This window comes from Lactuca serriola, chromosome 4 (assembly GCF_051521515.1).
Source record: "Lactuca serriola cultivar US96UC23 chromosome 4, Lser_US96UC23_V15, whole genome shotgun sequence".
In the NCBI taxonomy this organism is placed as follows: Eukaryota; Viridiplantae; Streptophyta; class Magnoliopsida; order Asterales; family Asteraceae; genus Lactuca; species Lactuca serriola.
In genome coordinates this window covers 65921885-65940662 of record NC_136411.1, presented here as the reverse complement: position 1 = coordinate 65940662, position 18778 = coordinate 65921885, and the positions used below count along the sequence as shown (strand labels likewise).

Here is an 18778-nt window from a genome sequence, read left to right as displayed (position 1 = left end):
AGGCTCTAATCTCTCACAAAGGAAAGCTCACACGAATCTAGGTTTTCTGGAACTCAAAGGGAAGGTAAAGAGGCTGGGGAAGAGGTGTTATGTTCTTTATATAGAGCACAACCCCCGGGATTAGGGTCTTCTCTCTTCAGCACCAACTCGCCGAGTCCAGCCTCCGACTCGCCGAGTTGGTCACTTAACGTGTGACCAGAATCGCGACTCGACTCGCCGAGTCGACCTTTCTTATTTATAGTAAGAACCCTGAACTTGCACTTCTGAACTCGGGGTGTTACAATTCTCCCCCACTTAAATTAGGCTTCGTCCTCGAAGGTTACAGCAACACATCCCAGATGACACTCCCTCAATACAGCTCCTAGTCTCAACCGACCCAGGTTCCTCCGAACATTGCTATCGGACCTCTATAAAGTCCAACTCTTCTCTCCCAGAGTTTCGACAACTGATTCAAGCCGTCCATCGGCTTCTTTCTCTGATACAACCCTCATTAACCAATGATCGCTCGATGATACTTCCATCGCCCCAAATCACAACAATCGCTTGACCCTTACACAACTAGACATCACCCTGGACCACCGGGTCCTGACTCGGTACCAAACTGCTATCCCTTTCCTTGACTAGCATAACCTTTATCGAATTCACTTCTGGGACTCATCCCGCTTCCATTCCGAATCCAAATCTTTTCTTTCCGCGCTGACAGGATGATACATCCTTCAACTCCTGAGCAACTCTCATGAGCTCTCCTCTGCAATCACATACACATGTTGAACCTGATCTAACATCCTCGGGCTGGAAAACCCGACACACTGACGATACCTCCAAGCATCCCCAGGATAAATTACCAAACATACATCACCTCCTGATCACATACATACAGAAAATCCAAGGCTCCATCCTTGTATCCCCTCTGAACTCTTATGGTTCTTCACTACCGGAAATCCTTCCGCAACCCCAACAGATACCCAACCCGGATGCATTCCCCCTACCACTATTACCATCCCAGTACTTACTACAGATAGCTAAAGTACTGCCGATAATCCACTTACTCCACTTCCTCCTCTGCTGGAGTACCCACGCTCCTTCCGGAGCTACATGCCTTTCCTTTTCAGGAAATCCACTCAACAACCCTTACTGCACCTACACGTGCCACTGAGCTATACTTCACTCTACATTATCCATGTAGAGTAACTGCTATCCTTGCACTTCCATATACTCTGAATCTGCTCGCAAGGACTCCCAGGTCCATGCACTGCTTTCCACTAACATGATCAATACCTGGGGCCAGACCATATCAATCATCATTCCCTGGCGACGCGTTTCCTCATTCTCCTCATACCGATCCACTAACACATACAGAGTCTTCAGCATGACTGGACCGCCCTTCCAGGCCTTCAGCCTATCTGGACCACTCTCGGAACCTTCAGCATGTCTGGATCGCCCTCTTGGGCCTTCAGCCTGTCTGGACCATTCTCAGAACTTTCAGCATGTCTGGACCGCCTCTCTGGGCCTTCAGCCTGTCTGGACCATTCTACCGAGCCTTCGACCTGACTGGTACGCCCTCCAACCTTCAGTCTTCCCGGTCTGCTCAACTATCATACATCATTCCGACTACCCTTCTAGGGAATCCTTCCCATTCATACTGTTCTAGCCCCTTTGGGGTTCCGAACTCTCGTTCCGATCCCAGAATCCTTTCCATGGCCTAAACCCAGGCCTAACATCAAACACTATCTTTCATGAATCCATGGTCTGCTCCCTGCCCCCACTAGTCTACCACTTACTCATACCAGCCCACACTCTTGGCTGACTGAAACACTGTTGACTCCCAAAATGCTAATCAACCTCAAATACTTGTCGATCCTCTTGAGAATTTTCCAACTCTCCCCGCTTTGAGCACTGACTACTAACCACCGGTGACCCAACCGGCATCACTTAAACATTCTTACTCAACAAATTCTCTTATACTTGAACTGATTCTAAACGAGCAACCTCCACAAAACCACGCTCCGACATCGTGCATCTCGAACTCTAAGGGAGTTCGACACCCCGTTGAACACTTCTGAATTCTTAATTGCTATAGCCGGTGTTAGACATGTCAAACCCAACAAATAAATGGGTACAAATGACTCCAAGTACACTACTCTATTGCACTCGAAAGGTAGTACAAGGCAAGTAGGGTCGATCCACAGAGACACGGGATAATTAGTATATACCTCTTTGCGTAAGGTATTTGTTCACAAAAGATTAAATAGGGGGTAGAGTGTAATGATGTAGCAAACCAATATAAAACACGAGTAAACAACTAAACTAATGAATTAAGTTCAGATTTTGTAAGGACTCCAACTCCATGTATGGCAATCCAGCAGGGTGAATCAAAGATGTCAAGACATTTGTTTCATTCTATCTAAGTTGGTACTTGAAAGTGTTAACAAGCTCTAACACTTTCCATTCACCACATTAATCAATCAAAACAAGCTCTTTGATTAATCCTAACCTTACTAACCTAATCTAAACAAGCTCTTAGAAGTAGATTAAAAGACTGCATTAAGCTTATTGTGAAAGTTCCCAACAACACCCAATATTCCTCACAAGCTCGGGAGCGTAAGAATGTGTGAAAATATTTACACTAAATTCATTCATAAGAAATCAATTTAATGCTTGTTACTTGGTTCAATTCACAAAACAATTACGGATTTTGCAAAATGAATAACTTGAATGATCTAACCCTAATTCAAATGGCCAATAAGAATCATTATTAGAATCAAACATTCGATTGAAGTAAAATCAATTTCACTAGATAGAAATTAAACACAAACATCAGATCATATGATTTGATTCACAACCAAAAAGTCAAAACATGAAATTGGAGAAGTTAGGGTTCTAGCCACACATGGCTAGAACAAGATCACAAGAATAAAAGATGGAATTAAAGTGCAATTACAACTTACAAATACTATAAATAATGTTTCCAAATGATTGCTAATCAAACCCTTGCAAAAACCTTTGAAAATCCTCCACCCAATGTGCTCTGATATGTTGTGTGTATCAAAAAATGGCCCTTAACCTGTAATATGAAAGATAGGAAAAACTGCCAAAAGTTGGTTTCTGGGTCGATCACGGCCCGTGTTCAGCATGGTCAACAACTCCTCTTTTTGGTCAACACGGCCCGTGTTGGTTTTGCAGTGTAAATCCAACATGGCCCGTGTACCCCTCTGACTCCGAATCCAAACTTGATTTTTCCAACTTTTTCGTTCTTCGCCCGATCATCTCGAAATCTTCACCAATGCTTCCCGACACTCCCCAAAGTGCGTTCCAACCTCCGGTTTACCTGAAAAGACATGAAAATGTGCAAATAAGGTTGTTCTAGAGACTAACATAAAATATGATGAAATGCACGACAAATGAAGGACAATTATGCTAAATAGATGCATGAAATGGGACTAAAAGGTGTGCAAAAAAGGTGCACAAAATGCACCTAACAAATCTCCCCAAGCTTAGACCTTTATTGTCCTCAAGAAAGAACAAGAAACAGACAAAACAGGACGATTTCTAGATGACAGAAAGAAACTTAGAACAAAAGGGGACGGGAAGGTTCTAAGGACTAGGGATGAATGCATGCAATGCAAACAATGAAAAAGGAAAAGAAAAATTATGTACAAAAGCACTAAAGAAACAAAATGTATCAAAAAGAAATTTAAGGCGCAATTAAATAATCTATACAAGTACGATCAGACTTTACATCAATATTGCTCCAATCATTAGTACCTAGGCAACCATCTTGCTTCCTTCCATATATCACAGACTCCCAAAGTGAGGAAGACCCGAAACGGTGTAACCCAATAATCCAACCCTAGTTTTATTAAAACTTTATACCTTGCTAAGATTTATGGGTGAAAATAACATAGTCCGGATCTCATGTCCTTAAGACTAGATGGCCAAGAATCAGAATCGATGCATCCTTAAGAACCCGTCACGGCGAATCAGCTTTCGCTGAAACAGTGAGCCCACCCGAAGGGGCCCAACTCCTATGTTTTCACTTTTTCGAGAGCCACAAGTATCATATCACACAGTTCTTTGATCGCCAGATTTCACTTTGAATTGGCTTTTGATTTGATTGAACTTTGATTTGTACTTCGTTTTGATTTTGGATTCTTCAATCTTCATTTTTGGAATTTCTTGAGATTTCTTCGTTTTGGCACTTGAAATTCTGATTTGGGTACTAGATATGACAGTTGTACCCTTCCTTCTTTCTTGACTGTGTGGATCTGAAACTTAAGCTCTCTGTCACCGCGGGGGTGACGCGTGTCAACAAATAGGTCCGTGTTCTGTGGGTCCATAGTTGCCGATAAAGATTCTTTTTAAACATTCAGAAGCAAATCATCCTAAAGCTGTTATTACCGCCCAAAAACATTTCAATATAATTTCTTTTTATTATCTAAGGCTAGGGTCTCGAATTACGGTGTTTGGGTCCCCTAGTTATGACAGCTGATTTTACACTTCCGGTAACAATCTGGTTGCTTCGGTATTATTTTTTTTTCATTTTGATTTTTCGTTTTCCCACTTCATAGAGCACTTGTATGTAAAGATAGTATTCATCTCGTATTTTTTTTTTGTTTTTTTGGAAACAATGAATGAAAAAGTTTTTTTTTCTTTTTTTTTTTGCATGAATATGAACATGAAATGCATGGATAAACATAATGTACAACTCTACCCCTCCCCAAGCTTAAAGATAAGCATCGTCCCCGATGCTCGAAGAGGGTGGAACAACCTAATCATCGGAAGGTGGTGCGGGATGGTAGTCGGGTCGGGTAAGGTCCAAAACAGTTATAAGTGCACACATATTGAATTTTAAAGCAAAATATGAACGATTAAAGATATGGAAAGAATTTACCGAATCGTTCTTGGAGCCTTGCAGTTGGTGGTGAGAACCTCCTCTTCAACCTCCCTAAGCTTGCCTACATAAAGTATCAAACCCAAAAGCACAAAACAAATTGTGAAAATTTCGGACCTAGGGGTTCTTGGAAGAGAGAAATTGTTTTGGGGGTGAGTTATGGGTGAATGGGGGTGATAAAAACCGACTTTTATACTTAAAACACATTTGGTCTGCAACACGAACACGACCCGTGTTCTTTTAGTGTAAAAACACATGGCCCGTGTAGGGGGTTTAAAATTTTGAAAATGGCTTAACACGGCCCGTGTTGGGCATAAGGGAAAAATGACACGGGTCGTGTACCCCTCTGACTGCGAAAATGTTTGCCTCGTTTGAACACGACCCGTGTTCAATATAAGGCAAAAATGAACACGGGCCATGTACGAATCTGTTTGCCACTTCCCACTTTTTGAACCCAAAAAATCCCTCTCATTCAAATGAAATGGTTTTGCATCCCGAGGTCCGTTTGGTGATTTAAAAACATGCTTAACTGCATTTAGAACATTAAAAACCAAAAACTTCAAAGAAATGGAAATTGTTTTTTTTTAAGAAATAACAAAAATACCCCCAGGTTGCCTCCCGGTAAGCTGCCCTTGTTTTAAGTCGTTGGCTTGACTTCGCCCCCATATATGCTTCGTTCTAAGTATGTGGGCCTCTCCAACACATCAATCTTCTTGCCACCTCCTTCAACTGAACCTTCAACCTTCCTTTGGATTTCTTTTTGCCAACAAACCAAAAAGGACTTAACCCTTTATTATCAGAGATTGTCCACTCAATCCTTTTTTTGGTATTTGTTCAGCATGGTTGTCAACTCACTCTCTTCCTTCTTCGATAGTTTATTTGAGTTGATGACCGGTTGAGTACTCTCCTTCTTGACATGTATTAGCTTTAAAGGGTCCGATGGAATTTTTGCTCCCGGATCTAGTGCTTGTTCCACCGGTGGAAGGATTTTGACTTTGGTGGATGGTTTAGGTTTTATATCATCACTCCTCACATGCTCCTTGTCATCAATAAACTCCAAACTCTCCAACACCTCATTGTCCATATCGACCTCCTTTGCAAGCTCTTTGGCTTTGTCCCTGTCTAGTTTTCCTTGCAAAACTAACTCTAGAAATTCATTGTTAGACAAACTTAAACCCTTTTTAGTTGAGGGCTCGATCAAATTCACAAAATTGACGGATTGAACCTCGGAAGGAACCTTTTTTGCTTCATGAACATTGAAGTTGATAACTTGACCATCAAATTCCATACTTAAAGTTCCATTGTAGACATCAATTTTTGTTTTGGAAGTTTTAAGAAAAAGGTCTACCTAAAAGTATGGAACTTGAACTTGGAGAGTCATCATCTCCCATATCTAAGACATAAAAATCAGTTGGGAAGATAAATTCATCGACTTGCACTAACACGTCCTCTAGTACACCCTTGGGTGTACCAAAGACCGGTCGGCAAGTTGGATGATCACACTGGTTTTGCTCAATGTTCCTACACCAATTGATTTGAAAAGAGAATATGGTAGGACATTTACGGATGCACCTAGATCGAGCATGGCTCGGGGTACATGAAGATTCCCCAATTTGCAAGGTACGGTAAAGACACCGGGATCCTTGCACTTCGAGGGCATCCTCTTTTGCAAAACTGCGGATACATGTTCCCCAACTGTTACGACTTGATTTCCTTTTAATTTCTTTTTAGATACACAAAAATCCTTAAGGAACCTTGCATATCTAGGTACCTGCTTGATCGCCTCGAGGAGTGGAATGTTGATTTGAACTCTCTTGAACATTTCCATGATCTTATTCTCCTCCCGTTCTTTCTTCATGCTCTTTCATCTTTCGGGAAATGGAGCAGGTGTGGCTTTAGACTCAGTGACGAAGGGCTTCTTTTCAATTGTTTTCTTTTCCTTCTTCTCTTCTTCGGTTGCCTCTTCGACCACTATTTCTTCTTCCTTTTGATCAACTGACACTTTTGGACCATCATAGCTCTTTCCGCCTCTCAATGTGATGGCACACACATTGTGCCTTGGGTTTGTTTCAGTTTGTGCAGGTAACTTTCCTTGAGATTATAATTTGCTTACGGAATTAGCAAGCTGTGAAACTTGTTTCTCTAAGTTCTTTATGCTTGCATTTGTCTCTTGTTGGAAAGCTTGTGTACTAGTAGCCAAACTCTTCACTATGTCCTCTAAGGACATACTTGATGAACCTGATTGTTGAGGAGGGTGTTGTGGTTGCCTTGGCTGTAAGTTTTGTGATGGAAAAGGTGGTCTTTGTTGGTATTGATGTGGTTTACTTGGTTGATAATTTCCTGGTTGATTTCCTCCCCAACCTTGATTGTTACTCCATCTTTGATCACCCTGTGGCTGCTCATATCCCCTTTGATTAGACCCAAGAAAACATCCCATGGCTTTTGCTTCTTCATAATCTTCCTCTTGAAGTTGAGGGCACATGTCGGTTGGATGCCCCACTTGAGTACAAATACAGCATGGGCGGGGTGTGGGTTGCACACCTTTGTCTTTGGCTAGCATCATAACCACTTTCGTAAGCTCGGACAATTGAGCTTCAATTTGAGGAGTTTGGACCTCCTTTACACCTCGAGGTGCATCCGTGTACCATTCTTCATCATGGCTTGAATGTTTGGAATCTTCAGCCATGTTCTTGATTAGATTGCAGATTTCAGTAGGAGTCTTGTCGGGTAAAGATCCGCCACTGGAGGAATTAAGAAGCCTTCTTTCCATTGGAGTCATTCCTTCAATGAAATATTGGAGAAGCTGATATTCGGTACTTCCATGCTTTGGGCATCGAGCACAAAGTTTCTTGAATCACTCCCAATATGTGTGAAAAGCTTCTCTCTTGTGCTGCTTGATTCCAATGATTTCCCTCTGTAGGGATGAAGCTTTCATCTCGGGAAAGTACTTATCCAAAAACAACCTTGCAAGATCTACCCAAGTAGTAACCGTCCCCGGTGGGAGGTCATAAAGTCAGTCTTTGGCTGCATCTTGCACCACAAAGCGGAATGCCCTAAGCTTGATGTGGTCCTCTGTGACATTATGTGGTTTCATACCTACACATACTACATGGAACTCAGTGAGGAACTTGTGAGGATGTTCATTCTCCAAACCTCTAAAAGTTGGGAGTAAGTGGATAAGCCCGAATTTTAGTTCAAGGTTTGTGGCAGCTGGATACGTGATACAAAGAGGTTGTTGAGTAACCTCTTGTCTTGACCATTGGCGGAGGGTTTGTTCGGGTGGTGGGTTTGGAGGTGGATTCCCTCTGTGGTTATCTCCCATGGTATGAGTAGTAGTTGATGTTTCTGTGGGTGTAGTGTTTGGGATATGATGATTAGGTGAAGAGGGTGGAGTGGTATTTATGGGTGATGATGGTTGTAGTGAGGGTGATGGGCTTTCTGTTTCTGATGCGTATACACTTGAGAGGGGTATGTCCTCCCAAATGCTGATGACCGGGGGAGTAGATGGCGAAGAAGTACAGGAAGCCGTTTTCCTCTTACGAAGCTTGGCTTGCCTTTGTATTCTCCTTGCCGTCTTCTCTATCTCCGAATCAAGTGGTAATGGTGTACCTGTACGAAAAGATCTTGGCATAAAACAATTAGTAACACCGTGTCCCCGACAATGGCGCCAATTTGTTAGGCATGTCAAACCCAACAAATAAAGGGGTACAAATGACTCCAAGTACACTACTCTATTGCACTAGAAAGGTAGTACAGGGCAAGTAAGGTCGATCCACAGAGACACGGGATAATTAGTATATACCTCTTTGCATAAGGTATTTGTTCACAAAAGAATAAATAGGGGGAGGGGAGTAGAGTGTAATGATGTAGCAAACCAATATAAAACACGAGTAAACAACTAAACTAATGAATTAAGTTCAGATTTTGTAAGGACTCCAACTCCATGTATGACAATCCAGCAGGGTGAATCAAAGATGACAAGACATTTGTTTCATTCTATCTAAGTTGGTACATAAAAGTGTTAACAAGCTCTAACACTTTCCATTCACCACATTAATCAATCAAAACAAGTTCTTTGATTAATCCTAACCTTACTAACCTAATCTAAACAAGCTCTTAGAAGTAGATTAAAAGATTGCATTAAGCTTATTGTGAATGTTCCCAACAACACCCAATACTCCCCACAAGCTCGGGAGCGTAAGAATGTGTGAAAAGATTTACACTAAATTCATTCATAAGAAATCAATTTAATGCTTGTTACTTGGTTCAATTCACAAAACAATTACGGATTTTGCAAAATGAATAACTTGAATGATCTAACGCTAATTCAAATGGCCAATAAGAATCATTATTAGAATCAAACATTCGATTGAAGTAAAATCAATTTCACTAGATAGAAATTAAACACAAACATCAGGTCATATGATTTGATTCACAACCAAAAAGTCAAAACATGAAATTGGAGAAGTTAGGGTTCTAGCCACACATGGCTAGAACAAGATCACAGGAATAAAAGATGGAATTAAAGTGCAATTACAACTTACAAATACTATAAATAATGTTTCCAAATGATTGCTAATCAAACCCTTGCAAAAACCTTTGAAAATCCTCCTCCCAATGTGCTCTGATATGTTGTGTGTGTCAAAAAATGGCCCTTAACCCGTAATATGAAAGATAGGAAAAACTGCCAAAAGTTGGTTTCTAAGTCGAACACGGCCCGTGTTGAACATAGAGTAAATCTGACACGGCCCGTGTTCAGCATGGTCAACAGCTCCTCTTTTTGGTCAACACGGCCCGTGTTGGTTTTATAGTGTAAATCCAACACGGCCTGTGTACCCTCTGACTCCGAATCCAAACTTGATTTTTCCCACTTTTACGTTCTTCGCCCGATCATCCCAAAATCTTCACCAATGCTTCCCGACACTTCCCAAAGTGCGTTCCAACCTCCGGTTTACCTGAAAAAGACATGAAAATGTGCAAATAAGGTTGTTCTAGAGACTAACATGAAATATGATGAAATGCAAGACAAATGAAGGACAATTATGCTAAATAGATGCATGAAATGGGACTAAAAGGCGTGCAAAAAAGGTGCACAAAATGCACCTAATAGCCGGCAACAAAACCATACAACCAAATTCTGACCATCAATCCCTTGGATGCTAACCATTACAGCTCCTTACTAGTATCCCTTTCAACCAACCCATGAAACACGCAGCACGGCGAATAAAAATACAACACCACAAAATAACAAGATAATCAGACAACAACAAAACGAAAACATACCCGCAACCGCATCCGGCTCTGCCCTGACCTCCTCTGCCATAATCTGAAAAGCACGCCCCTGAGCCCTCGAGGGCTCTGCTCCACTCTGACCTCCACCTGTAATCCTCAATGTGGCTGGTGCTGAAGCCTGCACCGGTCCTGCAGTAAGTTGTGGACAGCTGGCCATCCCTCATGTGACCAACCTGATGGCACTGATAACAAATCCTCATATCCTGAACTAGGGCTGACTGATGGCAATCCCTCACATAATGCCCCTTTCTCCCGCACTTGCGGCACGCACCACCGGACCTACAAACTCCGGTGTGACCCTTCCCGCACTTCCCACAAGTGCGGCTGCTCTGATCTCCCAACCTAGAATCAACGGTCTTGGACCGTTTCGGAGCCGGCTGCGACTACACCAGGGTCTGCCTCTGCTCTCACAACTGCAACTCAATCTCCAACTCACGCCGTCGAGCGGCCTCCTGCAACTCCAACAAGGTCTTGCACCTCTACGTAGACACAAACTGCCTGATATCCCTCTTGAGCATAGTCAGATATCGGGACAGCTGAGCCTACTCTGAAGCAAACTCTGGGCAAAACATCGCCCTCTCAGTAAACATCCTGGTGATCTCCGTCACCGACTCTGTATCCTGCTTCAGCTCCAAAAACTCCTGAGCCAACCTTTCCCGCTCCACCCGCGGGACATAACGAGTACTGAACATGTCTCGGAACTAATCCCAAGTAACCGCAGCCCGCTGTGCATCCGAATATGATCCCGTGGTCAATCTCTACCAATCCTTCACCCCGAGCCTTAACAGGTTCAGAGCACACCTCACTCTCTGATCAGCAGGGCATGAACATGTGAAGAAACATTCCTCCACGTCTGACAACCATCGCATAGCAACAATCGGATCCTGAACTCCATCAAAAGTAGGGGGCTTCGTATTATCAAAGTCCCGATACTGAAAACCTCTACCGGATCCTCCCCCTGCCGCTGCTACAGCCGTTGTAGCCGCCACGGCAACCACCTCTGTAAGAGCTGCATAGCGCTCATCAAAATACTCGACCATGGCGGTCTTGATCGACCCAAACAGTTCCGGCAGCTCGGCCCGGAACGTAGCAGCAACCTCATCAAGCAGGATCTCACGAATCCTAGCGTCCAACTCATCCGTACTCATCTGACCGATGACCTCGGGTGGCACCGATCCACCCTGACCGCCCTATCCTACTCCCGATCCCGACCCGGATCCACTCCTAGCATGTCTCGTAACCACCATACTGACAAACACCGCAAAACATCAGATACTTCCCACTAACCCGGGAACCAACCCCCAACCCAACCCTAGGGGTTGTGACTTCCTTGATGCGCGTATGGGTCCTGTGCTTTCAGTAGTACGGGCCCATACTACCTTCCACACCTACCCATATTTACATCAAGTATCACCATAACACCCTAAAGATGAATATATCTAACGAGCAATCTACCCTCACCCCTAGAGGAACACTGAAATTCTCGTAAAAGGAGACCCTAGGCTAGCAGGCATCACAATCAGGCAACTCTATCATGCACTTCCTGAAGATCCCTAGCCTAACACTAGCATGTTGTTCTAACATATCACATAATCAAATAACTTGGATGGTATTTTGGGGTTACTTACTGGCTCCAGCTGATCGTACATTCGCGTCCTCCTTTACTCATTTTGAAAACCATTTTAAATTCTCTTTTGAAAACTCTCCTTGATTTGAGACTGGATTCACACGAGTGTTACTCCAATTCACTCAAACCAAGGCTCTAATCTCTCACAAAGGAAAGCTCACACAAATCTAGGGTTTCTGGAACTCAAAGGGAAGGTAAAGAGGCTAGGGAAGAGGTGTTATGTTCTTTATATAGGGCACTACCCCCGGGATTAGGGTCTTCTCTCTTCAGCACCAACTCGCTGAGTCCAGCCTCCGACTCGCCGAGTTGGTCGCTTAACGTGTGACCAGAATCGCGACTCGACTCGCCAAGTCTATCCATCGACTTGCCGAGTCGGACTTTCTTATTTACACTAAGAACCCTGAACTTGCACTTCTGAACTCGGGGTGTTAAACCCGTAATGTTCAAAATGTTTGACAACGGCTGCGAAATCACCGAATAGTACGTCCCAACATTTTCTTATGAACTTGAATGTGAACCCATCTGGTCAAGGGGCATTTTCATTCCTGCAAACCTAAAATTTTGTTTTTATTTATTCAAGAGAGATGGGAGACTCTAATGCGTGAGCATCATCTTGGTTGATTTTTTTAAAATATGGGTTACATAATTTTGGCCTTGATGGCCCGAACTCTTTGACTTTATTTTCAAAAATCTGAGCACCTCTTTTTTAATTCTTGATGGATTGGTACACCACTCTCCATTGACCATAAGACCATTAGTTCTATTCTTTCGGTTGTTGTTATTGACAAACCCATAAAAGTATCTAGAGTTTTCATCCCTATCGATGACCCATTTAATTATTGCTTTTTGTTTCACATCAAGAACAACTCATTTTTCAAGTTCAACAATTCTTTGATAACCATTTCGTCTTGTCTCGATTTCATCTTGATTCAACAATCTGATTTCACCTTTAGAGTCCAAATGAACCATCAGATCTATGAGATTTTTTGATTCCATTTCTTCTATTGGGGTACCATAACCTGCAAAGCTATTCCAGGCATGGCTGCCAAGTAGCAATCAGGGGTACCATAACCTGCAAAAGCTGTTCCAGGCTGTGATGAAAACCTTTTTAAAACCATCTCGTATCATCCATGAGTTGAAAAGTCTGAAAGGTGAGGGACCAAAATATCATTCAGAGGAAGAGAGGAGAACTGGACAATGATCAGAGAGCTCCCTCGGCAAGGTAGTAACTGACACCGAGGGAATAATATCAAGGAGGCATGGGCAAACATGAAACCGATCTAGTTTGCTGAGTTTAAGATTTTCATTCCTAAAGCAGGTAAAATGGTGATCCCCTATTTTCAAATATGTAAGTCCTGTCTCCAGGATGAAGTGATTGAAATCTCTAGCTGTTCTAGTGAAAAAGATGGAGTTAAATCTTTCATCTGGCCTTTGAACGACATTAAAGTCTCCCAACATGATCCAGATACCATATTTCGCTAATTTGATGCTCATAAGTTCGCCCTATAGTGCAGCTTTATCAGTTGTAGATTGTGTTGCATAAATATTAACGAAAATTAACGGACAATTAACGCCAATCCATGTGCCAATATTAATCAAATAATGTCCGAAGGAAATAACCTCAGTTGAGCTAAACATCTTGTTATCCCAAACACTTATCAGGCCGCCAGACCTTCCAGTTGAATTTACCCTGTTTTCCCCAAAATCGTTAGATCCCCAACATTCAGCTACGTCGATTAGGTCTGCATCTAATAGTGGAGTTTCTTGAACGGCGAGGAATGTAATTTTGTGCTTTAATTTTGGTCGTCTTACCCACTCTATTTTATGATTCTCTCCAATTCCTCAAACATTTAGGGTTAAGAAATTCATTGAGGATATTTTTTCTCACCGTATTCTCCAAGAATCTCAGCTAGCAAAGGATTGCTAGCTTCCATTTCAAAACCAAGCATGGACCCAACTTCTACTGTTGCATCAATTTCGTTTATCGAAGAGGAAGATTCGGAAACGGAAACCTCAAGAGTATTGGAAGAGCGAGGCAGAGTGTTGAGATTAAGATCCATGGACGGGGCGGATGAGCAACCACTATACGTAAGGAGAATTGCAAGGAATACGAGTCATGATTAATTTCACAATCATCTTTTGTAGTAGATGTAGTTTCATCTATGAGGGGAGTCATCCTAGGAATATCGAGTGAGGAATTTAGCAGTCGACGCTGCTTTACTGAAGAGCATCCAGACTTATTTGTTTGGTTTAAATCAATAAATTTTGGGTTTTCATTCTGTGCATTTACGACAGTGGAGGGAAAAGGCCCAAAACACCCCCAATGGGACAATTCAGATGGTAAGGGTTTGAGATTAGTAGTGGCTCTATTTTGATGCTCCATATTGTTTGAATCCTCCGGATTTTTATTGAAACGTAACCTCTCTTTGTCGGCATGGTTAATATTCTCTTTGTCAAGATCATTAGTTCCGAAACCGTTAAATTTTTTTTTTTTATTAATGGTGACGATTCCCCTGCCACCGCCTTGGGCATCCCCATCGTCCCTTGAGGTTCTGTAGTTCCGATTGTCGGAGTTATTCCGTCCTCCGCTGGAAAGTGGTTGTTTGCTTGATTGTGTTTGGACGAAGAGATGTTTTTCTCATTTACCTCTATAATTTCTCCATCTTCGACATCATTTATCCAGGTGTCGGAGACATGGTCCTCTCCACCATATTTACCATCTTCTGTGTTATTCATCTCCATGACTTCTATGTCAGATTCGAAAGGTTGTTCATCAGAATCGAACTTAAACGAGAACCAGGGTTCATCTTCGTATTCTACCACCCCCACCGAGACGGTTTTTCCATCTATGATAACTTGGACTTCTTCGTTTAATTTCTTCTTGATACTAGTGAGTAAACCAATTTTGATGCAAGAAAAGTCTACTTGATCTCTAATTCCATCAAAGGGAGCCATAATTTTGCCCAAACTCCCAATGATGGCGATGAAATTTGATTTACACCACATTTTGAGAGGGAGTCCCTCTATTCTTATCCAGGCCACCCGCTCAAAGTGACATACCTCATCGTCTCCAAGTCTAAGGTTGTGTTTGTTTTTTTAAAAAATCCTCTTCTAACCTCTTAGTGCTGCGCGGCGCAGCACACGCGCAGCACTTTTAAATTCGCAGCAGTTTGATTTTTAGAAGGCTTCGGGCTTAAAAACCTCTTTCCGTCCTCTTCCCCACGCAGCATTGGGCTTACCTCTTCTCAACACTTCTAAACCTAATAACAAAAAAAAAAGAAACGGACAAAACCACAGCCGCAAGTCGTTCATTCTTTCTTGGCATCGAACGTGTTGAAGACCATCGCCGTCGCTGCTGCTGCTGGTCGCCGTTGCTGCTGCTGCTGCTCGCCGCTCCCTGCTGCTGGTGGTCGCCGATTTCACTGCCCATCCTCCATCTGCCTTCGTCTTCAACATCACATCACACAGGTTTGTTTTTTTTTTTTTTTTTTTTGTCCAGATTTCTTAATTGACTTTGAAAGTGTGAAATAAAATTGAAGCTGTGAAATATGATTGAAGAAAGAAGCTGTGAAATAAGCTTTGAAGCTGTGAAATAAGATGATAATCTCATGATTTTAATGGTTTCATAAGGGCATAATTGACCTTTTTTTACAGATCCACCATAGAGAGAAGTTTTTGTTTTGTTATAATTCTAGCAGTTAGAGATATTGCAAGCATAAATTGAGTTAAAATTCTGATTTAGTGCTTTGTTATAATTCTAGGAGTTTGTGTTTTGTTCTTTAATTAGAGCCATGATTTATGTTTAGGTTCATGAATTTTTGTGTTGAATTGTTATGAATGTTGGGTACAATCATAATCCTTGCTGAAATCATATACTTATATTGTGAAATCATAAACTCGTATATTAGTTTATATGCTGAAATCATTAGCTCAAATGGTTTTTTTAAACTTATTTGTTGAATTGTTATCACTTGTATTTCTTGAATGGAGATCAAGTTTATGCTTCTTTTCAAGTTTGTGCTTAAATTGTTGAATATGCTAAACGTATTTGTTGATTATGTTGAAATATGATTAATCTTTTTTGCTAAAGTATGTATTTTATATTTTTTTTGTTATTAGCGATGGGAGATAAACATACATGGACCAATGAGCAAACAAAATGCTTATTGCTCACTTGTATTGAAGAAGTGCAAACCGTGGGTAGAAAAGGTTTGAATTTGCACAAACAATCATGGTACAAGTTAGGAACAACCATTAAGGAAAAATATGGCGTGGATTTGAGTCAACGACAATTAAAAAACGCCTATGATAACCTTAAAGCCAAATACACAGGATGGTTGTACTTAAAAAATAAAACTGGAAACCTTTACAATCCCCAAACAAATACTTTTAATTTAACAAATGAGGAGTGGGAGGACTTTAAAAAGGTATATATACACACACATATTTATATGTATTTTGTTTATATAGTTGCCAATTCTTATATTACTTTTGTTACATTGATTGCGTTTAGGGACATCCGAAAGCCGCTTCTTTGAAAACCGTCCCATTATTGTTTCCAGAGCTTTGTGCAGAACTCTTTGATGGAAACAGTGCATCTGGTAATCTCAGTTATGCCACATCCCAAACACCATCGGGACATGGATCATCTTCTTTCCATGTCGCACCACTACATCTTATGGACGCCCCTTCTATTAACATAGATGAGGATGATTTCTTTTCCAATCATACTAGTGAGCATTTTACTCAGCATTCACCTTCTGCTGCTTCACCTTCTGCTGCTTCACCTTCTGGTAACACCAACAAAAGGGCCAAACCCTCAACTCCTAGACCTAGAGCTCCTAGTGCCTCACCTGATCCACCTTCTTCTGCCTCGCCTAAAGCTTCTATTACTGCTGATGATTTAGCATTGGAGATGCAAAAAGCTCTGCGTCATTTGACTCAAGGGCCAACAATTCCCCAATGTTTAGAGAAGCTTGAGTTGCTCGAGTTAGACCCAATAGACCCTCTACGATTTGCTGCGTATCACATTTTTGGAGGGACCATTAGTATGAGAGAGATGTGGGTAAATTTGCCTAATGATCCACGAATATTAAGAGGATGGATCGAGATGACAGCTACAAGTTTGGGAGTTTTAAAGGATGGAAAGATCGTTCGTTGACTTTATATGTTTGAGTTGTTTAGGTTTTAATTGCATGTTTTGGAACTATATGGTTATGTTTTTTGGTTATTTCTACTTGAATGTTATTTTTAGTATTTGGTACTTGAAATTTATGTTATGTTTTTTGGTACTTGAAATTTATGTTATGTTTTTTGGTACTTGAAATTTATGTTATGTTTTTTGGCACTTGAAATTTATTTTATATTTTTTTGTACTTGAGATTTATGTTATGTTTTTATCTTATGTTATGTTATGTTTTGTTGATTAATAGGTTTGTAATGGATCACGACAAAAAGATATTACTCATAATTCTTATGTACTTGTACGTCCGCTACTTTTGGAAGAGAGGTGTCAAACGAGTGCGGGACAACGATTCGGAAATGACGGGACATGAATTTACGTTAGAGTTACTTCACCGTAATCCTCTACAATGTCTTGAAGTGCTACGTATGTCCCGTGAATCATTTGTTCGGCTATGTGCTCATTTTAGAGTACACTACGCGTTAAAGGATAGCAAACATGTGTCGGTTGAGGAGAAGATGGCTATGTTTTTGATGATGATCGGTCATAACCAACGTTATGTGATTATCAAGCGGAGATTTCAACACTCAAAGCAAACAATTCATAAGTTTTTTCATGAAGTGTTGGACAAAATGTTGCTTTTCGCACATGACATTATAGTGCCAACTTCTTTTAATCCGAATCCAAATATTCCGGGACATAATAGGAGGCTACGACGGGTGTTCAAGGGAGCAGTTGGTGCACTTGATGGCACTTTGATACATGCTGTTGTCCCTGCAAACAAACGGGATTTATATAGAAGTAGGGGAAAAGGCGATTGTTACCAAAACGTATTGGCAATATGTGACTTCAACATGATGTTTACGTTTGTTGTGGCCGGTTGGGAAGGGATAGCACACGATTCTAGAATTTTATCAGAAGCATTAGCAAATCCACATGCACCATTCCCGCTCCCACCACCAGGTAAATTTATGGTTATTTAAATAGTTTTATCTTAGCTTGAAAAATAAATGACTTTTTTTTTTTTTTTTGCTTTTTTACAGATAAATATTATCTTTGTGATGCCGCCTATGCAAACATTCGAGGTTTTATGGCACCGTACCGTAATGTAAGGTATTGGCTTGGAGATTTCCGTCGAAGACGTGCATTAACGAATAAAGAAAAATTTAACCATGCACATGCAAAACTTCGGAATGTCATTGAGCGGGCTTTTGGTGTCTTGAAAGCACGATTCCCTATATTGAAGAGGATGGCACCATTCTCGTTGGTTACACAATGAAACATAACCCTAGCATGTTTTGCGCTTCATAATTTTATAAGAAGAGAGGGACTACGTGATGAGTTTTTTGCACGATATGATGAACCAAATGTCTCGGTTCGGAATAACAATGCAGTCGTTGATAATGATGAAGATGAGATTCCAACACATGGTACTGCAGCGGACCGTGAATATATGACCCAGTTACGGGATGAAATTGCCGAGCAATTGATGCAAAATATGGAATGAAAATTATTAAAGTTTGGTTCTATGAATTTTATTTAAAAATGTTATTATAAGACTAATTTGGTTGTTTGAATTTTATTTCAATGTTTTAAAACTACTATTATTAAATTTTTGGTATTAAAAAACTATCTTCGGTTTATTAAATTAGTTTATTTTAAATTTTTTAATATCTGCAGCAGTCTGCAGATGTTAAAAAAACAAACATGCTTCTCATTACAGTCTGCAGCACTTTGGTCCACCTCTTCTGCTGCAGAGGACCGCAGAGGTGGTCCGCAGACTTCA

The 18778-nt window shown here is 41.2% G+C and overlaps 1 protein-coding gene across 3 annotated transcripts; it reads left to right on the top strand.

The window, feature by feature from the left end:
• Positions 1-12559: 12559 nt before the first annotated feature.
• On the top strand, positions 12560-18554 carry LOC145101759 (uncharacterized). 3 transcript variants are annotated; one of them, XM_079039036.1, is made up of 4 exons: positions 12596-13128; positions 14949-15278; positions 15930-16237; positions 16324-17112. In XM_079039036.1, exons 3-4 carry the CDS (start codon positions 15932-15934, stop codon positions 16969-16971), a joined length of 954 nt encoding a protein of 317 aa, XP_078895162.1. In that variant the 5' UTR covers positions 12596-13128; positions 14949-15278; positions 15930-15931; the 3' UTR covers positions 16972-17112. The 3 variants fall into 3 exon arrangements, with proteins under 3 accessions (XP_078895164.1, XP_078895163.1, XP_078895162.1); XM_079039038.1 differs by lacking the exons at positions 14949-15278; positions 15930-16237; positions 16324-17112 and adding exons at positions 17243-17955; positions 18036-18554 and having other exon boundaries at positions 12560-13128; XM_079039037.1 differs by lacking the exons at positions 15930-16237; positions 16324-17112 and adding exons at positions 17243-17955; positions 18036-18554 and having other exon boundaries at positions 12569-15278.
• Positions 18555-18778: the final 224 nt, after the last annotated feature.